The sequence below is a fragment of the Neofelis nebulosa genome, chromosome 4, assembly GCF_028018385.1.
Source record: "Neofelis nebulosa isolate mNeoNeb1 chromosome 4, mNeoNeb1.pri, whole genome shotgun sequence".
In the NCBI taxonomy this organism is placed as follows: domain Eukaryota; kingdom Metazoa; phylum Chordata; class Mammalia; order Carnivora; family Felidae; genus Neofelis; species Neofelis nebulosa.
The window spans coordinates 54,100,990-54,121,289 of record NC_080785.1 but is presented as its reverse complement, the minus strand read 5'-3'; the positions used below and the strand labels follow the sequence as shown (position 1 = coordinate 54,121,289).

Sequence of the window (20,300 nt, the reverse complement as noted above, 5' to 3'; positions counted from 1 at the left end):
TTACTTTACTTACAAATTTAAAACGCAAAATCATCCATTCATCTTCTTGCTGGTCCAAGGACATTTCCATTTCCATTGTTGTGTACAATGACACAGCCACCTCTCTCCAGTGCACAAACTATGGCAGCCACTGTCCCCAGAGAGGTGCTTAGTGCACTTTACAGAACAAGGGGTGAGGACAGTTCATTGTCAAGCTCTTTTGGGTCAAAAGATCCACATAGAGCCTAACAGGATGGTTAATAAGCAAATCAACATATAACGCACTGAAACTTTTAAAGAGTATCTTAGATGTATTTTTTTTAAATTTTTTTAATGTTTATTTATTTTTGAGACAGAGAGAGACAGAGCATGAACAGGGGAGGGGCAGAGAGAGAGAGAGAGAGAGAGAGAGAGAGAGAGAGAGAGAGACACAGAATCAGAAGCAGGCTGCAGGCTCTGAGCCATCAGCCCAGAGCCTGACGCGGGGCTCGAACTCACGGACCGTAAGATCGTGACCTGAGCTGAAGTCGGACGCTTAACCGACTGAGCCACCCAGGCGCCCCTCTTAGATGTATTTTAAGGGCACTGAATGTAATTTACATACAGTCATTTCATTCATTTGATAAATATGAGAGTCTTCTACCTAGCAGACAATGTGCTCAGCACTGGGGCTACCGTCATAAATAAAAACACACAGCTCTTGCTTTCTACTGCTGCAAAGCTAGCTCCAATGTTTAATGGACAATCTCCAATCCCTTAAAATTTGCATATTAAAACTATCAAATTAACATCCTAAAGAATAAGCTAATCCAACCACATGGCTTAATTATGGGATAAATTTGGACCATAAACTGAATGATTCTTTACCGACATAAAGCATGGTTGAAAAACTACCTCTGTACTGGACCCAGAAAATTACTTCCAAAAACACTGAAGGCAGGTATCACTGGGGGTAGGACTGGGGACAGGGATAGGGGAGTAGAGAATAGGCAAGTAGTGGCCCTTTTTTATTCGCCAGTGCCTCCCTCATCAGAAGTGGATTAGGTATCATTTGTTTTCCATTTATGTGTGCAAATTTGAAGTTCTCTTTGAGATTAAGGTTTTACCCCAGATTATCAAAACACAAGGTTTTTCCAGATTCCCAAATACTGTACAAGGAGGAATCACGGCCACACTCAGAAGGACATCAAGTACCAGAACTTACTGTTATTAAAATTCAAAGGGGAAAATATTAACATCCACTGCAGCCTCACCAATACTCACTTTGACTGAGTCTGTTTGGTAATGTTCCGAATGGTGGCACCTTCTTTTCCTATGATGGCTCCAACAAATTGGGTAGGGACCAGTAGGCGCAGAGGCAAGTCACACGGTTTCTGCTTGGAGATGGATCCTGGAGATCCCTGCCTCGATGAGCCCCTCTGCCCAAACCCACGACGACCCCGGGGCTGCTGTGAGGGGTTCTGCTGGGCAGCCATTTCATCAGGGATGTAGGCCACTTTCAATGTGAAGCTCTCCAACTGGAATCCATTTAGTTTGTCTAAAGCTCTGGAAGATGACAAGGAGCAGAGTATGGGAAGAGAAATTGAGTTATATATAAACCTTTCAGCAAAGCAATACCCATCTCTTTCCACTCTGGATTACCACTTCTAAAAATTCTGAACAAAGCCACTGAGCGAGTAGTAAACTCCGAACACATACAATCCAACCCCCAAACACACAGACACACGCGCACGCGTAGAAGACCAAGTTTCCAAAGGGAACATATTTGCCACTTACCAATGAAAAATAGAAAATAAAAAAGGTTAATCAACAGAGTTTGATTAAAAATGGTATTACCCGTGAGGTTAATAACAGCTTATGAGTACCTAAATTTCAAAGAAGTGAGTGGACAGTCTTTGTCTTGTCTGGTTTTTCCAAATCAGAATGGAAAAGATCTTAGAAATATGTACATCTCCCACAGGACAAATATCCCTAAAGCACTCATGGGAGACACATACAAATTAATACTTAGGCTAATCAGTCAGTCAATAAATTCTCAGCAGTTCATGAGCAAGTCTGAGAAAAAAGCAGTTCCTGACCCTGTGGAATTTATGATCTGATTTGCGGCAGAGGCAGGGGTGCTAGTGAATCAAAAAAAGCAAATGAAGCTATTTTCTACTTTATCTATCTATCCATGCATGCATCCATTTACCCACCCATCTCTCTATTTTGAGAGAAGCTCTACTTTTTTCTTCATTTTTAAACCTCATTACAGAAAAGTACCCACTCTTAAGCATACACCTCGAGGTGAATGTACATATCCAGATCCAGAATTAGGATGCACCAATGCCCCAAATGACCCACCAGGGCATTTTTCAGTAATTTCCCCTCCCCTAGATTTCTAACACCATAGATTAATTCTGACTGTTTTAAAATTCTATACAAGTAAGTACATATGAGTACATGTTATATAGTATCATGTCTCGCATCTCATGAGACTCATCTACATTTTTGTGTTGTACCTTACCTATTTTCTAAGCGGATAACTCAACAAAAAAATTGATAGAAAAGATATGGCCAAGATTTCAAAAGCACATAAATACTCCTAAGAATATACACTCCCCAGTATACAACAAAATTAAAAACAAAGATCCCACACTTTTTCTCTAGGGTTACTTCAAATTCTTTGCTCAGATTCTGTCCCAATGGGCACGGAGTTCAGCCCTGGCAAGGGAAAAAACAAAACCAAAGAAACAGGAATGAAGCAGTCTCTCTCTAGTTGCCCAGAGTTATCATTTCTGGTTCACATACTGCCTTCCTTATCTGCAGATTCAGTTTCTGACGTGAATGGAAAGGGGGAAAAAAAGAAGAAGATGATGATCCTAGCACCAAAAAGGGCACCAGAAGCACAGAATTGCAAGATGGGCCTAGGCAACCAGACAAGGCATGCTGCTTGTTCTCAGGACCCAGAATTTTGCCCTCTGTTCTTACTTGAATCCCCTGTTTCATGGCTATCCCACAGTGCCTAGCACACGAGTGAACTCGTAAGAGATCACAATCGAACAGAGCTTTGTCTGTCCCCATCACCACCACCCCCCACCCCAGACACTTCCCAGAATCATTGTTAACTATGATAACATCTGCAAATGGACCAGTACTTTCCATATGTTTATACATGTGTGTCTGTATTCAGTGCCCTCTTTAAAAGCCTAACTGAACCTGAAACAAATATAACTTGGTAAGTCAACTATACTCAAATATTTAAAACATCTTTAAAAAGAGGTAAAAATTTCCAGTTTTAAAACAAGTAAGCACTAGGAGTATAATGTACAACACAGTAACAGTTAACTGTGCTTTTGGTGTATTTTAAAGTTGTTACAAGAGTAGATCCTGAACATTCTCATCTCAAGGAAATGAGATGTGTATGAGATGACAGGTGTTAACTAATTTACATTGGTAATCATTTCATAATATATTTACATCATTGTGCCTACACCTTAAACTTACACAGTGCTGTAGGTCAATTATTTCTCAATAAAACTGGTAAATAAGAAAATTTATGAATTACACCCACAAATACACACATATATATCTGAACACACATAGAGGAAAGAACAGAGTGTGGCTTCTAGATTATCAATAATACTGCGCATTCATTTTTTAATTAAAAATTACTTTAAAATGCCTACAAAGTAAAAGCATAATTGAGTTAATATAGTTTTAGGTCTTGCTTTTTTTCCCCAAATACAGTATATCTTAGAATATTTCTCAGTGATTTCTATTTCACAGGACATTCTTTTCTTGAGTTTCACAGGCTGATGGCAGGTTCACAGCACAAATTCTTTTATCAATGCTTTTGTAACAGAACCTTAACACATTGTTCCTTTCCTTCTCCCTCTCCTCTTTTTTCTTAAGGAAAATGTGGATTAAGGACCATAAAATATTTTGGTTATTTCTAAAGGATTACAACAGCTGAGAAATTTTATGAACAATTATGATGTAAACTTATAAAAGTTGGAACTGCCCAAGTTTCAACCAATTAGGTATTCATTCAAAGCAACTTTAAACCTTTTCAAAGGCCATGGTAAAATAGATCACTGAAGGTTCTTAAAACCTAAGAGAAGCTGAACCTAATGAACGAATCAATGATATCTATGGGCATAAAGGCAATATAGTTTGCTGTAATACCCTTTTTCCCACTATACACTTGAGTATTGCCAGCTTCAGAAGAAAATAAGTAAAATTTGTGGAAATAAGTCAGTAATGCTACAAAAAAAAGGTAAAGAATTGATTTTTGGAGAGAGAGGACCATACAGACATAGACCCCTTCTCTAATGGGGCTAAACAGATATACACACACACACACACATGTAAATTACCAGCCACTTCTAAGTATAGAGCTATCTATACTTGTATGGCCCCCAAGAAACCATTCTCTCAACTTAGCAGAAAATAACTCCCAAACTTCTATGTTTTACTTTAAAAGGAGATTTTTCTCAGAGGGAACAAGAAAAATTCTCTCACTCAGAAAGCCAGACAGCACAGGGCTCCAGTAAATCTGTGTACGGCCTAGGTCTCAAACACTCCAGACTCAGACTGCTCCCAGCAGGGAGCATTCAGCACATACTCTGTGTATCCTACTGTCTAATTGCCAACTAAATAGAATCCTGGACCCCTCAAACCACAGTGCTCCAAACTTAGACACAGCCAAAAAGGGTTAGGAGTAACCTAACTGTGAGCAATGGCTTCCTTATGATTAAAGATTCTAAGTGTTTGAATTTTAGGTCAACTGCTGTCGTCTTTTTATGCCTGAAGTTTGAATTTCAGCTATGTCATCTGGTGGTCTGCCGAGTCCATGGGGCCAACATTATAATATTTTCACCAAACCTACTATATATTTAAGATGTGTGATAAACAATTATCATAATTATTCAAAACACATGTATTTCAGTTCAACTGAACTCAAAGATGTTTATCCAACAAGTACATTACTCAGGATCCTGTTTCCCATCATTACAAGACTGCTCTGATGTGGTTTTAAGGGTTATTCAGAAGGTCCTAAGTAGTTTTGCTAGCTGGTAGCACTTAATTGTATGGATAAAAAGTTTACCGGGGTGGGTCACAGCATAGAGCTGAAAAGACCATGAGAGAGAGACTAAGTGGTTTAAGTCAATGATGAGGAAGAGAGAGAAAGAATAATTGAGGCCCAGAGAAGTTCAACTTGTCCAAAATACATACAGTTCTGAGCAGTACAAAGGAAGATCGACCAGGGACCAGAATTCTATTTCAATTTAAACAGTAAGTAGCCAAGTAACTTGGAAAGGTCTTTTTCTTGTTTGGCATTAGCCTTCTCGCTGACAAAACTAAAAGATTAGATTTATGGTCTCCTTCAAACTCTAAAATTCCAGACCTCACTATTGTATATCACACAGTTCCTAACAAAATGAGGTTTAGCTGTTATGAAAAAGTCACACAGTTCTGTTTTTTCCTTGTAGCAAGAATAAGAGTTTGAGGCACAATTCATGAATAATTACTACACTTTGGGGTGCCTGGGTGGCTCAGCTGGTTAAGCATCCAACTTCAGCTCAGGTCATGATCTCACAGTTTCGTGAGTTCAAGCCCTGCATTGGGCTCTGTGCCGACAGCTTGGAGCCTGAAGCCTGCCTCAGATTCTGTGTCTCCCTCTCTCTCTTGCCTTTCTCCTGCTCGTGCTCTCTCAAAAATAAACAAATATAAAAAAAAATTTTTTTTAATTACTAAATATCTGGTAAGAACATTGCAGGGATGCAACCTAAATATTTATCTGCAAAGGCATTTATTACCAAAATGGTTCTAAAAGGGGAAAGGTAACTGCAAGCAACCTAGATGTGCAGTAGAGGACTAGATACATAAGACTGCAGCAGGGACAAAAATAATACACAGAGATTACAAATGGTATAAATACAGTTAATGGCAAGACAATCTGCAAAACTCTACAAAATTACCTTTGTCACTTTTTAATTAAGTTAGGACATGGGACAATGTCTACTAAACTTGATGGCAAATTTAACAGTGTTATCTCTGAATGGCAAAATGACAAGAAATTCCACTGTCTCACTGCTTCATCAGTCATTTCTTTTCCCAAAATCTTCTATTTACATAATTTTCATAAAGATAAATTTCCTCCCCCTTAGCCATCAGTCATATTATTTCAAAAACTCCTTCAAATGGATGTAAAGCATCTGCAATGACAGCTTCAAACTATAGACTGTATTCCTATTCTCTAACAAATAAATAAACATCAGAAATAAGAACCCTAGGAGCACCTGGGTGGTCAGTCGGTTAAGCATCTGACTCTTGATTTTGGTTCAGGTCATGATCTCGAGGTTCTTGAGTTCACACCCACATCAGGCTCTGTGCTGACAGTGCAGAGCCTGCTTGGGATCCTGTGTGTGTCTCTCTCTGCTCCTCCCCTGCTCCTGCTCTCTATCTCAACAACAACAACCAAACAAAACAAACAAAAACTTTTAAAAAATCCTAAAGAAAAGAAAGCATAAGAACTAAATGCCTACAAATTCTGAAGGGTTATTTTTTTTGTCACACATTACAAACCTTCGAATAAGGTCTGTCCTTGACTGTGTTATCTAAGTGTCTCCAGAACACAGAGGAAATAGGTGATCTAGAGACCCAGATCTAGAGATCTTAGAGCTTGTCTTGCTCTAAGGAACAGTACTAAAATATGTACTTCTGTTTTTAATGGTTTTTTAAAAGTTTTCCTCATTTTTTACCCATTTTAAAAATTATTTTAACGAATCAGTAAAGACTTAAGATTAAAACAAATATATGTATCTCCTAGTAATGTATTAATTATTAACCTTCATTTTTCTTAGCCAGAAGGTGGCAGAGATTTCCATGTTAAATTTTTAGAGACATAGCCTTACTGAAGAATCCTCTTAAAAGTGGCAACCATAGAGGTTTCAGTAATAAAGAGGCAGTCACAGACCTTTTTCAACTAGGATGCGAATTCCTGAGTGTCGGTGGCCAGTTCTGTTTTGGAGGCATTCTGTTGGTTTTTCTCAACAGCCTCATTAGCTAAGGACTGTAATTATTCCCCCTTTACAAGATTGGGGCGAGCTCAAACAGATTAATCTGACCAGAGTCACAGCGAGAAAAGTGGTGGCGCAGAGTCCATTCTATGGAACTGGACTCCGGAATATATCCTCTTAGCGTCTGTGCTCTACTCATACCACATAAGCACATCCCAGTTACGTGGACTCTGAGTAACAGATGATAAGGAAAGAAGTCAAATGAGATTATCAATTCAGCTCTGATTACCTGAAGGTGTGAGCTCAGATGGCTGCCAAGGAAAGGCTGTGGAGAAATCATGCCAGGCTACTGTAAGCAGCAGATAGTCATGCTAGAGCCCAGAGAGCAGGCATCCAAGGTTCAGTGGGGCCAGTCCTAGAGGGACCAACCTTCCCCAGCTCAAACCACTTCAAGCTACTCTAGAAGCAACCCAGAACCAGAGGGCTGAATGTGAGGTCCTGTTTACTTGGTGCCTATGTGCCAGGCCATTCGATGAGACCATTTTCTGTAAGTATGATGTGTATATACATGAATATATTTGGTTTTTGTCAATTCTCATGTTGCAGCTGAGAAAACTAAAGATCAGAGAAGGTTACAGTCAGAGTCCTGTGACCCCAGAATCCATACTTTCTCCATTATATCCAATGTCTCTCAAATAAAATTCTCACAGAACGAGAATGTACTCATCTTTTTTCAAAATTTACTAAAGAAGTTTAATAGACAATCTTCACAGCATTGCTTTACAAAATTGGTTTTGTCCATTTTTTGAAACTATTAACTTTCTCTAAGTACACAATTGTTTTCTAATTCTCTTTGATTTCAGGAATTCTTGATGGGGAGAAAACCCAATATCTTATAAAGAAACTCAACTTGGTCAGGAATTAAAATCAGGTGATCCCCTTCCATTACTTTTATCACAGGGAGGCCCATCCTTGAGGTCAAGGACTTTGCCTTTATTCATTCCTATCTTTTGGTCAATAGCTGGTAATCAATAAATGTTACCTGATTAACTATTAGAATAAGGGATATGATGACTACTTCCCTCGTTGAACTGTCCAATTTATTTGTTTAGGTTACCTAACTACCTACATTAGAAATTCCTAAACATTTTTTCCTCCCTCTTGGGATCAACAGGACCCTGCCAATTTCTAACAACCACTACAAAGTACCTTTAGATTAAAAAAAATGTCTCCACATTCACATTGCTGTCATGTTAAGATTAATGTCCACAGTACTTCTGCTTTGACTAGCCAGTCTACACTTCTTGTGCTTGTACTCTCCTTAAGAAGTTGGAATTTTTTTAAGGGGGAGGGGAGTGCTAAATGTCAACCTGTCTCTACTTAAAGTCCTTCTATGTCTCTTCAAAGCTATGTAAGTTAAGTCTCCTTATAAGTAAGTAACTGTTGGGGCACCTGGGTGGCTCAGTTGGTTAAGTGTCCAACTCTCAATTTTGGATCAAGTCATGATCTCACAGATAGTGAGATAAAGCCCTGCGACGTCTGCACTGACGGTGTGGAGCCTGCTTATGATTCTGTCTCTGTCTCTCTCTGTCTCTCTGATCCTCTCTCATTTGTGCTCTCTCTCAAAACAAATAAACATTACAAAAAAAAAAAATAAGTATTAAGTATTTCCACCTTTACCTAGCCTCACATAAGTTTTCAAATAAGACAACTAGGAAAGGCCTCGATCTCTGAATATCCTTAGATTTAGAATGTTATCTCATATATTCTGTGTTACAGAGAGATGACTCTACCAAGTATTCATTACAGATCTTTGTAAAGACTGAAGTATAGAAGAAAAAATGGAGCTTCTGCGTTCTTAACTGCCCTCACTTTGATACCCCAATCTACTTTCCCGTTTTTCCCCTAACATGATTTGGTTGAAGAAAAAGTTTGTTTTACAACTTGCATCATAATTTCTATAATATCCAAACACCTTCTATGAACTTGAATTTTTTCAAATGAAGGAAGGATACAAACAGAAGTAAAAATAATATACCTTTAAACATATCCAAAGTTTCATTATTAAAACATTAAAGGTGAATCCCCTAGATCAGCAAAGTCTGATGAAGCCCCATGTTAGGGAGAATAAAGGGAAATGGACTTTCAGGGTGCTGATGAAAATTTAAAGTAGTTCAAATTCTATGAAGGCTAACTTGCCAGCTTCGGTATCCAACAACAAAAAAGTACTTACATCCTGACTTAGTAAATTTAACTCCAGGAATTTAACCCTAAGGCGATATTCACATATATGCAAAATGACATGCAAAAAGGGATTCACTATAGCACTGTTCATAACTGCTAAAAACTTAATAAACAACTTAATATCCATTTTGGGACTAAGTCATTCCACATCCATACAGTCAAATCCTAAGGTATCATGTGTGCAAAAAGGAGGAAATATTCACACATCTGTCTTCTGTGTTAGTTACCTCTGAGAAAGGAAACAAAGTAATTGGGGACAATATTGGAAGGAAGATTTGCACTGTATACATCTTTGCACCTGGAAAAATTTTGAACCATGTTAATATCACCATTTAAAAAAATAAAGCTCCATTTGGGTTATGCAAATTTCCATCTCCCCAGCCCTATCTTTCCTTTCATAGTCCCTCCCTGAGTGGGTACTACTTTTGGTAACCTAGCTCTATTCCCACCCTTGCAGGGGGTTTCATCTTTTCCTTTTAGGGCTCAGGGTCAGCCAGCATGGTCTTTCCTCTCACCTTTCCACACAGAGACAACAGGCAGTCTGTTCCTGCCTGAACTTTACCTGGCGGTGGTTAAGACTTCCATGGTCTATTGACACTCAGCACTTGCATGCCATTCCTAGGCATGTTTGTGCTCTGAGTAGCTCTATCCAAGGCAGTGTGTGTGGCATCCTCACCTTCTTTTCTCTAGTGCTCAGCCAGTTCATTAGATCACTCCCAAGCCTACAGAATTATCTTTTCCTAGGGGAGATTTTTTGATCTGCAAAGTTTTGCCTCTCTCAATTGCATTGGAATATGTTTTTCAAATCAAAAAGCAAATTACATTGATCCAATGTCTGTTTGCTCCTAAATTATAATTGTCATCAATAAAAAAAAAATCAGTGACCAAGAAAACTTAACATTTAACACCGGTGGTAGTTTAACACATGATCAACTTACCAGCTTTACATAAAATAGCAATGTTATGTATCAATAAGAACAAGTCTTTACGTAATTTGGCAAGGATACCCAGGCCCAGAGCTTTTTGCAAATAGGATGTAATGCAGCGTCATACAATACCACTCTATTATTGGCATTAAAGACACATGAAAAATGTAGTAAAACTTTACTAATACAGATTCTTATTAGACATTCAAATTTAAAAAGAATTGCAGGATCAAACTATGCAAAATAAAATTTATTTCTGCTACCCAACAGCCCAAAATGTAAGCACTAAACTTAACCTAGTTATTATGTATAGATTAAAAGTTTCAAACTGCTTACTGTCTAGCTTGGTCCTTACTGGAATAGGTTACATTTACGACTGCAGTTTCCGAGTCAGTGTTCACTAGAGGAAGAGAAAAGTGAAGAAAAAAAAAGTTAGTTTTCTTTCTATTTCCTTCCTTTTAAAAATTTGAACGCAATTGAGAAGACATGTACCTTGCTCACAGCTTTCCACCACTCCATACTGGACTAGTAAACTATCCAGCACCTATCAGGAGGGGGAGAAAAAATTACAAATTTTCAATTTCCCAAGTTATTAACAAGGGCAGAAATAGGTTTTAAAATCACAAAGTAACTGTGATGGAAAAGAGCCAAAAAAAAAAAAGAAATTAACTGAGGTTTTGGGACTAAAGAAGCAAGGGAAGGGCACCATAGAAAGTTCGTAGAGGGCTTCTCTCTCCTGCCTACTTCCAGATCCCTGACTTTAACCTCATTTCCTTTGGCGAAACAAGAAGTTAAGTGGCTCAGCAAGGTGTTCAAAGCCATAACCGCCTGATTCCTGAGGCTGGAGAATAAAGAAGCATATAATTCTCATACATTTATCAACACATCATCATTTGAGACAAGGCCCCAAGTAAAATGTTCCTTTTCAAAGAACTTCCTTTTACAGCTACTATGGGCACATCAGAACAGACTACTCTCAAGGCAGACTGGTAGTATGAAGAGAATAGTTGATATTCTACCTGTCTTAAAGATTAGCCTAAATGACCTGAAATTAATTTAATACTGTTGGAAAATGTACAATTTGAAACTATGTTTTTACCATTTTTCCTGTAGTTGCATTATTCTGAGCATGTTATTCTAAAGTGAAGCTGTTAAAACAGTAACTAAATTCTTTTATAGTATAAAATGTAGATGTACATCTCATCGTCTCATCAGTATAAACCAAATTTGACTGTCCTTAGCTTCCAAGAACTGTAAAAAGTCTTTCTTGAAAAGTAAAACAAGTTTTTATTAATTTATAGTGAACCACTTATCACTTTAATTGCAAAATTAAAGGACAGCCCCTTCAGAATGTTTTCTGCCTCCAAGAACTGTGAGAAACACATTAAATAAATTTTTATGTTAATTCCCAACTTTTTGCAATTTCTTCTAAACAGACGTTCATCTCATGTGGTATCTTTCAGGCATTTATTTTGTCTACAGATTCCAGTTTGAAATTTATAGCAAGGTTTGTCTAGGGGTGAGCTTCAATTTTTTTCCCCCATTTTAAAATAGGGTAAATACTTATTTGTTAATGGAATAGTTACCTATTTTTATACTGCATGTGGTGAATTTTGATGTGGTGAATTGCCTTTGAGTGGGGCCTATCACAGAAGCACACTAATCTTTGTCTCTAGTTATACCTATTGTTAAGTCAAAAAGCTCAATATTTTATTTTTAATTCAGACTACTTAGCTGACTACATAAATTTTCATTTGCTGGGTCTTGGCCACTAAAATGTACAGTCTGCATCAACAGGAATTTTTTTGTACTATCCCTAGTGCCTAGAATGTACAGGCACAAAAAGATATTTAAATAGTTCATAAGTGAAGTGAACACTTACCCAGAGGAAATCCTAGTATAGCTTATTAGAAACAATACTCTTTATAATAGCGCTTACGTGGTTTACAGGTGAATTTCCTGTGCATGTAGTATTGATCACCGACTATTTTATAAAGGCCAAAAAACAGGACACCTCTCACAATGCCATCCAAAGAGGTAATAAGCAGCATATAATGCCTTTGAAAACATTTTTTAAGGCAACCTACTTGTAATTTTAAATCACAAATTTTTCAATACCAAAAAATTATGGTACGTAAGTTAACAGAATTCTAACAAGGCACTTTAATTCATTCCATTTTAAGTAAAGCAGCAGGAAAGGTAAATCCAGTATTTAAGATTTAGCTTTTAAGTGGAAGGCACTCTAAAAGGTGGAGATGGTGGTGGTAGTGATACAGAAGGGGTGTAGGCATTAGGAGTGGATGCCAGTTTAATGTTAATTTAAATAAACATCATTCTTAATTCTTTCTAAAAACAAGTTGTTCAGTAATACATTAGTCTCCACATAGTTTAGCTTATACCACCTTAACTTGTACTACTATACATATATATACATACATATATTTATATTTAAATATAGAATATATACACATACACAGGCATAAAATAAATACTTTTTTTTTAACTTACAAAAATCAAGGAAATAGACCTCAAAATTTTCAATGCATATATTGTAGAAAGCGTAATATGTTCAAAACAAAATTGCTTGGGGGCACCTGGCTGGCTCAGTTGGTAGAACATGCAACTGATTTCGGGGTCATAAATTCGAGCCCCAGGTTGACTGTGGAGTTTACTAAAGAAAAAAAAAAAGAAGAAAGAAAAAAAATACCAAAATTGCTTGTAGTTGCACCTTCTATTGCTATAATAAATGCTACTGGTTGTCAACGATGTGTTAAAATGTGTAACATCTCTATTAAAGTAATTAGGAACTACAATCTAAAACTAGTGAACTTTATTATATGTAAATTATAATAAAATTAGTGAATTTTATTGTATGTAAATTATACTTAAATAAACCTGACTCTAAAAACCAAAAAAACAAAACAAAACAAAACAAAACAAAACAAAACAAAACAAAACAAAAAACACAAAACTCTAATCCTTCAAAACAAAACAAAACCAATCAGAGGTGCCTGGGTGGCTCAGTCAGTTAAGTGGTTAACTCTTGGCTCAGGGCTTCGTGGGTTCAAGTCCCACATCTAGCAGCTCCCACACTGGCTCTCTCCCTCTCTCTTTCTGCCCCTTCCCCAATCACACTGCCTCTGTTTCTCTCAAAATAAATAAATAAACTTAAACAAACAAAACAAAAAACCCAGGCCCAACATCAATAATTAAGAAGTACTAGTTAAGAAACAAGTTAACGACACAACCTGTAGTTGGATTTCAATGGGTCTTTGTTGTTTTAATTCAAAGCTTTATACAAAAATTTGGGGGGCTAATCACAAGTGAGAGATGGAGGAAGGACTGTTAATAGCCCAATCAGATTTCCAAATCCCAAAAGGGTTTCCATCCCCCAAATGATTAGGCAGTGCTATAGCAACCCGTTTCCCTTCAGTCTATTAGTTAGTCATTTATTTGAATGTGCTATGTCAAGCAGGACTACTGAATTCGATCATGCCAGTTCAACCCACTCGAAGAGTAAATACAACTTACCCTTGATAAGTTCTGACATTTTGATTCACCCTGCATTAACTAGGAAGACAGACATTCCAGTTATCTGTCACTGAAACCACCCGCCCCCTAGGTTCTGGTCTCCTCTCAGGTGTTAGAACATCTTGTATTTTCTACCTCTCCCATCTATTTCGGCTACAAATGTTTTAAATTAAACAGCCTTGTCTAAAGGTAAAAAATAAAAACTTCCATTGCCCATTTCCAACGTTTCCACAAATCTCTTAAATTCCCAGTCCTAAATGAAATTATTTTACTCAAGCCAGAAAGGAAACATTTCTCTCTGCTTCAGTAAGTTTTAAATTCCAACTGGAGGGGAAAGAAGGCATCAAAACAAAGCCCCAGAGAAAATGTCTTAGTGGAATGTCCCTTTTTTATATATTTAGGACTTAAAATTAAATCTCAAATATTCAGCCTTTTTAAAAAAAAGTTCCTCCAAATGCAGAAATAGAATCTCATGATAAATGCAAAGATTAGCATTGTCCCTTCACACAGCTGCAGAGAATTAAGATCATTCACAATTGTGTAGGGTGGAAACAATCTAAATGCTCATCACCTAATGAATGGATAGACAAAATGTAGTACAGCCATACAATGGAATAGTATTTGGCCACAAAATGGAATGAAGTACTGACATATGCTACAACATGAATGAACATTGAAAACATTATGTTAAGTAAAAGAAGCCAATAACACACACCCACACACAAAATACGTATTAAGTGATTCCATTACTAGGAAACATCCAGAAAAGGGAAATCTAGGGGCACCTGGTGGCTCAGTTGGTTAAGTGCCCAACTCTTGGTTTCGCTCAAGTCATGATCTCACAGTTCATGAGATTGAGCCCCATGTCAGGCTCTGGGCTGACAGCATGGAGCTTGCTTTGCTTTCATGGGATTCTTTCTGCCTCTCTCTCTGTCCCTCCAGTGGTCATACTGTCTCTGTCTCTCTCAAAAATAAATAAATTTAAAAAGGGGGGGGGGGAATCTATAGAGGCAGAAAGTACATTAGTTGTTGCATAGCACTGGTGAGTGGGAATGTAGAGGGTGGTAGCAGAAGAGGTTGTTTTTTGAGACAATTAAAAAGGTTTAACATCAACTATGGTGATGGTTGCACTTATCCATTATACTAGAAAACACTGAAAAACACACTTTAAGTGGGTGAACTGTATGTAAATTATATCTCATTAAAGCTGTTAAAGAATAACTAAGATCAGTATTACTAGATAATAGCCTAGGTTTTGGTTTTTGTTTTTTTTGTTTGTTTGTTTTTTAGCACTGAAGAATACTGAAGTGTAATAAACTGCACAAAATTTGATCAGTTTTGCCATTATGTATACTCTCCTGAGACCATCACCATTATCAAGGTAAGTTTCTTCATGCCCCTCTTCAATCTAGTAGGCTGGTCTATTCATACACAAAACACTGAGATAAAGATAGTTGAAAAACAATCTTTGTGTCACACATGATCAGATTTCGTCTGCCACAGCAGCACCACATCCACCACCACCACCCTTGCCCCCAACGAAACTAGCTGTGACTCAGCTGATCCCCTATGGGCGTGGAGTAATTCATGCTCTGCAGACAGACCTTCTGCTGACTACTTATTCTTTATACCCGCTGCTCCTGAGGTCCTATCAGCTCTGAACTATCTGAACTGAGAGTCTGACTGGTATCTTACCTCCGGTCCACCACCCCGTGACTATTCTCCTGGTACAAGTTACTACTCTTCAGTGGCTTCAAACTACTGACAGAAACTGTCACAACTTCAACCTGGTACAGGAGATCATCAGTGATCTGGTGCTGCCTACCTCTCCCATCATCTTCAATACACTTCCCACACACCTACTGCTCCAGTCACACCCTGAAGACTGAGTAAAGCACCCTCGTTTCCATAGCACCTGAGCTCACCTAATCCTATAAATGAAAGCAGTGTCGTTTTATAATCTCTTCACTGATCTTCATTCTCCCACTAGACTAGTCATTATTAACCATAGTGATGTGATCAGTTGTCAGGTGTGTCACAAATAATCTTTTCCTAATGGTTATACTGACTTCCATACTTAAGCTATTTATGATACAACAATAGAATCTAAACCCTCCTTGTTTGCTTCATGCGTTTCAAAAGATGATGGGACAGTGCTGGGGTTACAGTCTAGTGCACTAATCTCTTCTCTTAAATTGCCTCTAGAAATGCCCCACCACCTTCATTGTGGTTCCTCCACAAAGAGCTATACTAGCCTCTAAACTTTAGAAGGAGAGGTTCCTGGGTGGCTCAGTCAGTTGAGTGTCTGACTCTTGGTTTCAGCTCAGGTCATCATCCCAGGGTCGTGAGATTGAGCCCCATTTATTGGGCTCTGCGCTGAGCATGGAGCCTGCTTAAGATTCTCTCCCCCACCCCTTTGCCCCTCCCCCAGCCTTGCACACACTCTCTCAAAAAAATTTTTTTTTTCTAAAAAGAAACTATGTACTTGCAATAAAATTTTTTAAAAAAATAAACTTTATAAGGAAAGGGACCATGTCTTTGTTATCTGAGAACTGTGTTTAGCTCAGTGAGGCACAACAAAAACTAAAGGGTTAAAAAAGAAGCCACAAAATAGTTTTTGTCTAAGAGCAAAGGAAACTAATTCCAGCTTCCTTTAGAAGTCTATAGTGATTGATATAAGCAAACAAGTATTTATTACGAATTCATATAAAAAAGATAAAGAAGTATAAAGCCACAGCCATTATAAAAACCAGTTAGGGCCCCCCGGGTGGCTTAGTCCTTTGAGCATCTGACTTCAGTTCAGGTCATTATCTCACGGTTCAGGAGTTTGAGCCCCACATCAAGCTTTCTGCTGTCAGCACAGAGCCTGCTTCAAATCCTGTACCCCTTTCTCTCTGCCCCTCCCCCTGCCTCTTAAAAATAAACAGGGGCACCTGGGTGGCTCAGTCAGCTGAGTGTCTGACTTCGGCTCAGGTCATGATCTCACAGCTGGTGGGTTCAAGCCCCATGTCAGGCTCTGTGCTGACAGCTCAGAGCCTGGAGCCTGCTTCAGATTCTGTGTCTCCCTCTCTCTGCCCCTCCACCTCTCATGCTCTGTTTCTATCTCAAAAATAAATAAGCATAAAAAAATTAAAAAAAAAAAAAAGAATAAATATTAAAGAGGTGCCTGGGTTGCTCAGTTAAGTGTCTCTTGGTTTCAGCTCAGGTCATGATCTCTTGGCTCGTGAGTTCGAGCCACGCATCAGGCCCGCACTGACCGTGCAGAGCCTGCTGCTTAGCATTGATTGATTGATTGATTGATTGATTCATTCATTCATTCATTCATTCATTCTCTCTCTCTCTCTCCTCTCTGCCCCTCCCGCACTCGCTCTGTCTCTCAAAATAAATAAACTTCAAAATCAATAAAATAAACATTAAAAAATGTTAAATTAAAACTCAAAGCAGGTATTTAATGCTCTCTTGCCCTACTATACACCTTCCGAAATACATGCACATGCATCCACACTCACACACCAATAAAGCTTCCAAATACCAAAACTAGGCTCAGACTTTGGGGAGGGCTTACCAGAAAGAAGTTATTTTTAACTATTCCTTACTCAACAAGAGCAAGGGGGGAAAAAAAAAACCTCCACAAGATAATCTCTGGGGAGCCAGGCATGTGGAGGTCAAGGGAACTTCCTTCAACTACAGGTCAACAATAACTTGTTGCTATTTATGGATAAAACCAATCCAGTAATTTTATTCTTTTATATCATCTATAAGAAGACTACCTACATTAATAAACAAAGAACACCTCTATGTTACAGATACCCCAAAACGTTTGTAAAATTGGTACGAAATACAGATACAAAAAATTTTAAAGAAATATCCACCTTGAGGGGAGTGGGGCGCCTGTGTAGCTCAGCCAGTTAAGCCCCCAACTCCTGATCTCAGCTCAGGTCATGATCTCATGAAGGTGAGATCGAGCCCTGCGTTGGGTCCCTTGTGGGTGTGGAGCCTGCTTAGGATTCTCTCTCTCTCCCTCTGCCCCTCCTGCACCTGCTCTATTAAAAGAAACAACAACAAAAAGATCCACCTTAATGTAAATTTCCCTAAACTGTTATCATCATACTTACCTGAGTAACAAACCATTTTCTCACATCCAACTCTGTAAACAAATTTCAACTTCAGAAGGCCAACACACACAGACCCAATCTTCCACAACCTCACAAGTCATGTTGCAAACATCTTTATCACTGATAAAACCCAGAGGGCATCTCTGCCTCCATCATCCCACAAAAATGTCCCAGCATTAGAGGCACACAGAGCAAACTCATAACTTTCTAGCCACCCTCAACTTCCCCAAGTTAGATCCCCTAACATGAGGAAGAAACAGTAATTCAGAATTTTATAAAATCATGTGATCAGAGCAACTAAGAGAGACAAAAGGCCAGGTTACCAAAGACACACACAGAGCTCAAAGTCAGAGAAGACAAGCCCTCAGGAGCTCCTACCAGGCTGGACTTTATGATTGGACATCTATGCCCAAACCCAATGCTGTGTTCACTTCTCCTGTTCCTACCTTTTAGAGTCAATGGTGACCCCGTCTAGAGTTACAAATACCAAAAACCTTGCTTTAAAGCCTCGAAAATTTCACCTCATCCCCAAGAAGCTCATCAGTAAAAGTCCACCTACACATTGCTCTGGGCCTGCATGCTGCTCTCTTCTGCCACACTAGACCAAGCCTCCATGACCTACCTCTCTGCACTACTGTAGAATGCTCCAAGATCGTCTCTCCATACTCATTTCTGATTTCAATGGTTTGTTCTCAAACAGTGAGGCTTGTATTGTCAGTGTGCTAGCCACTGACTGCATGTGGCTACTGGGCACTTGAAAAGTGGATTAGCCACATTTGATTAGTACAAAATACATAATATTTCAATTTTTTAAATAATTGATTACATGTTAAAATTGTAATATTTCAGATATATTAAAATACTATTAAAGTTAATATTCACCTGTTTTCCTTTTTACTTTCTCAACACGGCAATTAGAAAATTTTAAATTGCGTTAAGTGGTCTGCATTTTCTTTCTACTGGACCGTACTACCCTAAACTGATTTTTAAAAGTTGAGCTAATCAACTTACACCCTACTATTAACTCCAAGAGCTTCCCTTTGTATTGGGGAAAGGATCCAAAATCCCTAACAAGTGCCCTGAAGGCCCTGTGTGACATGCTCATCATCTAATGCCACTCTCTCCAACTACACTGGCCTTCTTTCAGTAATGAATTATGGCTGATAACATTTGGGTGCTTTCCAGTAGAAGCACTGTCTTAAATATTTTATCTATTTTAACTCATCTCATTCCACAAAATCCCATAAGGGAACATCTCATTTAATAGATGTGTTAATTATGACAAGGGGAAGTTAACAGTGTTTCAACTTGGGTAGTTAAGTGATAGACAAATGATTTAAAACCCCACTGTCAGATTCCACAGCCCACATTGTTAACCACTTGGTCAACTACATTGCCTCATTTTCCCCACACAAAATAAAATATAGTGACACATACTGAAGCCAGTTCAATCCTTTCAATGCTGGAAGATGAAAATCAGCCTTTGATACAAAAGAACTTTATCAATCCCAAGGGTCAGCAAGACTACGTAGCCCTTGTTACAAGTGCTAAATACTGTATTTCTATATATCTCAATCAGATTAAAGTATTAACCAGCATTAATTTGTTCTACATTTTATTAACAGCAATACTTGTAAAACAGTCCAAATAACATAAAGTTAGGGTCCCTTTTGACCACCTGCTTCTAAACCAGTTACTTCCCCCAAACATTTAAGGAAATCACTTTCAGTCTGATGCGTCTCTCCAAATGTTTTTACAAGTATGTGTCACATGAAAAGATGCTCAATGCCACCAATCATTAAGGGAATGTAAATGAAAGCCATAGTAAGATTGCTTCACACCCATTAGAATGGGTATCTTTTTTTTTTTTTTTTTTTTTTAAGGAAAATAACAGAGGTCTTGGCAAGGATGTGAAAAAATTAGAATTCTCATACTTTGCTGGGAGAAACGTGAAATAGCGCATCCTCTATGGAAAACACTATGGCAGTTCCTCAAAAAAAATTAAAAACAGAATTACCACACGATCCAACAATTCCACTTCTGGATATATACCCAGAAGAATTGACAGCAGGTACCCAAAGAGCTATTTGTACACCTATGTTCCTAACAAGCATTGTTCACAATTGCTGAAAGGGAGAAGCAACCCCAGTGGATAATGTAGGGTTTACATACAAATGGAGTATTTATTAGTCAACCATAAGAAGAAATTAATACAGACACCTGCTATAGTATGGATAAACCATGGAAACATTACCCTAAGTGCAAGTTGAGCCAGACATAAAAGGTAACATATTTATACAACTCCATTTATCAAAATAGGTATATCCATAGAGATATATCCAGTGTTTTCCAGGGGTTGAGAGAAAGGAGAAATGGAGTGACTGCTTACAGGTAGGGTATTCTTTCTGGAGTGATGAAAATGCTCTGGAATTTGCGGTGATGGCTGTACAGTCTTGTCAATATGCAGAAACCCACTGAATTACACACTCTAAAATGATTAC

The 20,300-nt window shown here is 38.2% G+C and overlaps 1 protein-coding gene across 5 annotated transcripts in view; it reads right to left on the bottom strand.

Moving 5' to 3' along the window:
* Positions 1–20,300, bottom strand: part of IGF2BP3 (insulin like growth factor 2 mRNA binding protein 3) — a 155,185-nt gene that overhangs the window by 33,941 nt on the left and 100,944 nt on the right. For 4 of the 5 annotated variants that reach the window (XM_058724823.1, XM_058724821.1, XM_058724822.1 and 1 more), the window contains exons 4-6: positions 10,646–10,697; positions 10,490–10,553; positions 1,243–1,524 (exon numbers count right to left, since the gene is read on the bottom strand). In XM_058724823.1, the coding sequence (XP_058580806.1) occupies positions 1,243–1,524; positions 10,490–10,553; positions 10,646–10,697 (398 nt within the window). The remainder of the gene's footprint in view (positions 1–1,242; positions 1,525–10,489; positions 10,554–10,645; positions 10,698–20,300) is intronic. The other variant, XM_058724824.1, reaches the window with a different exon arrangement.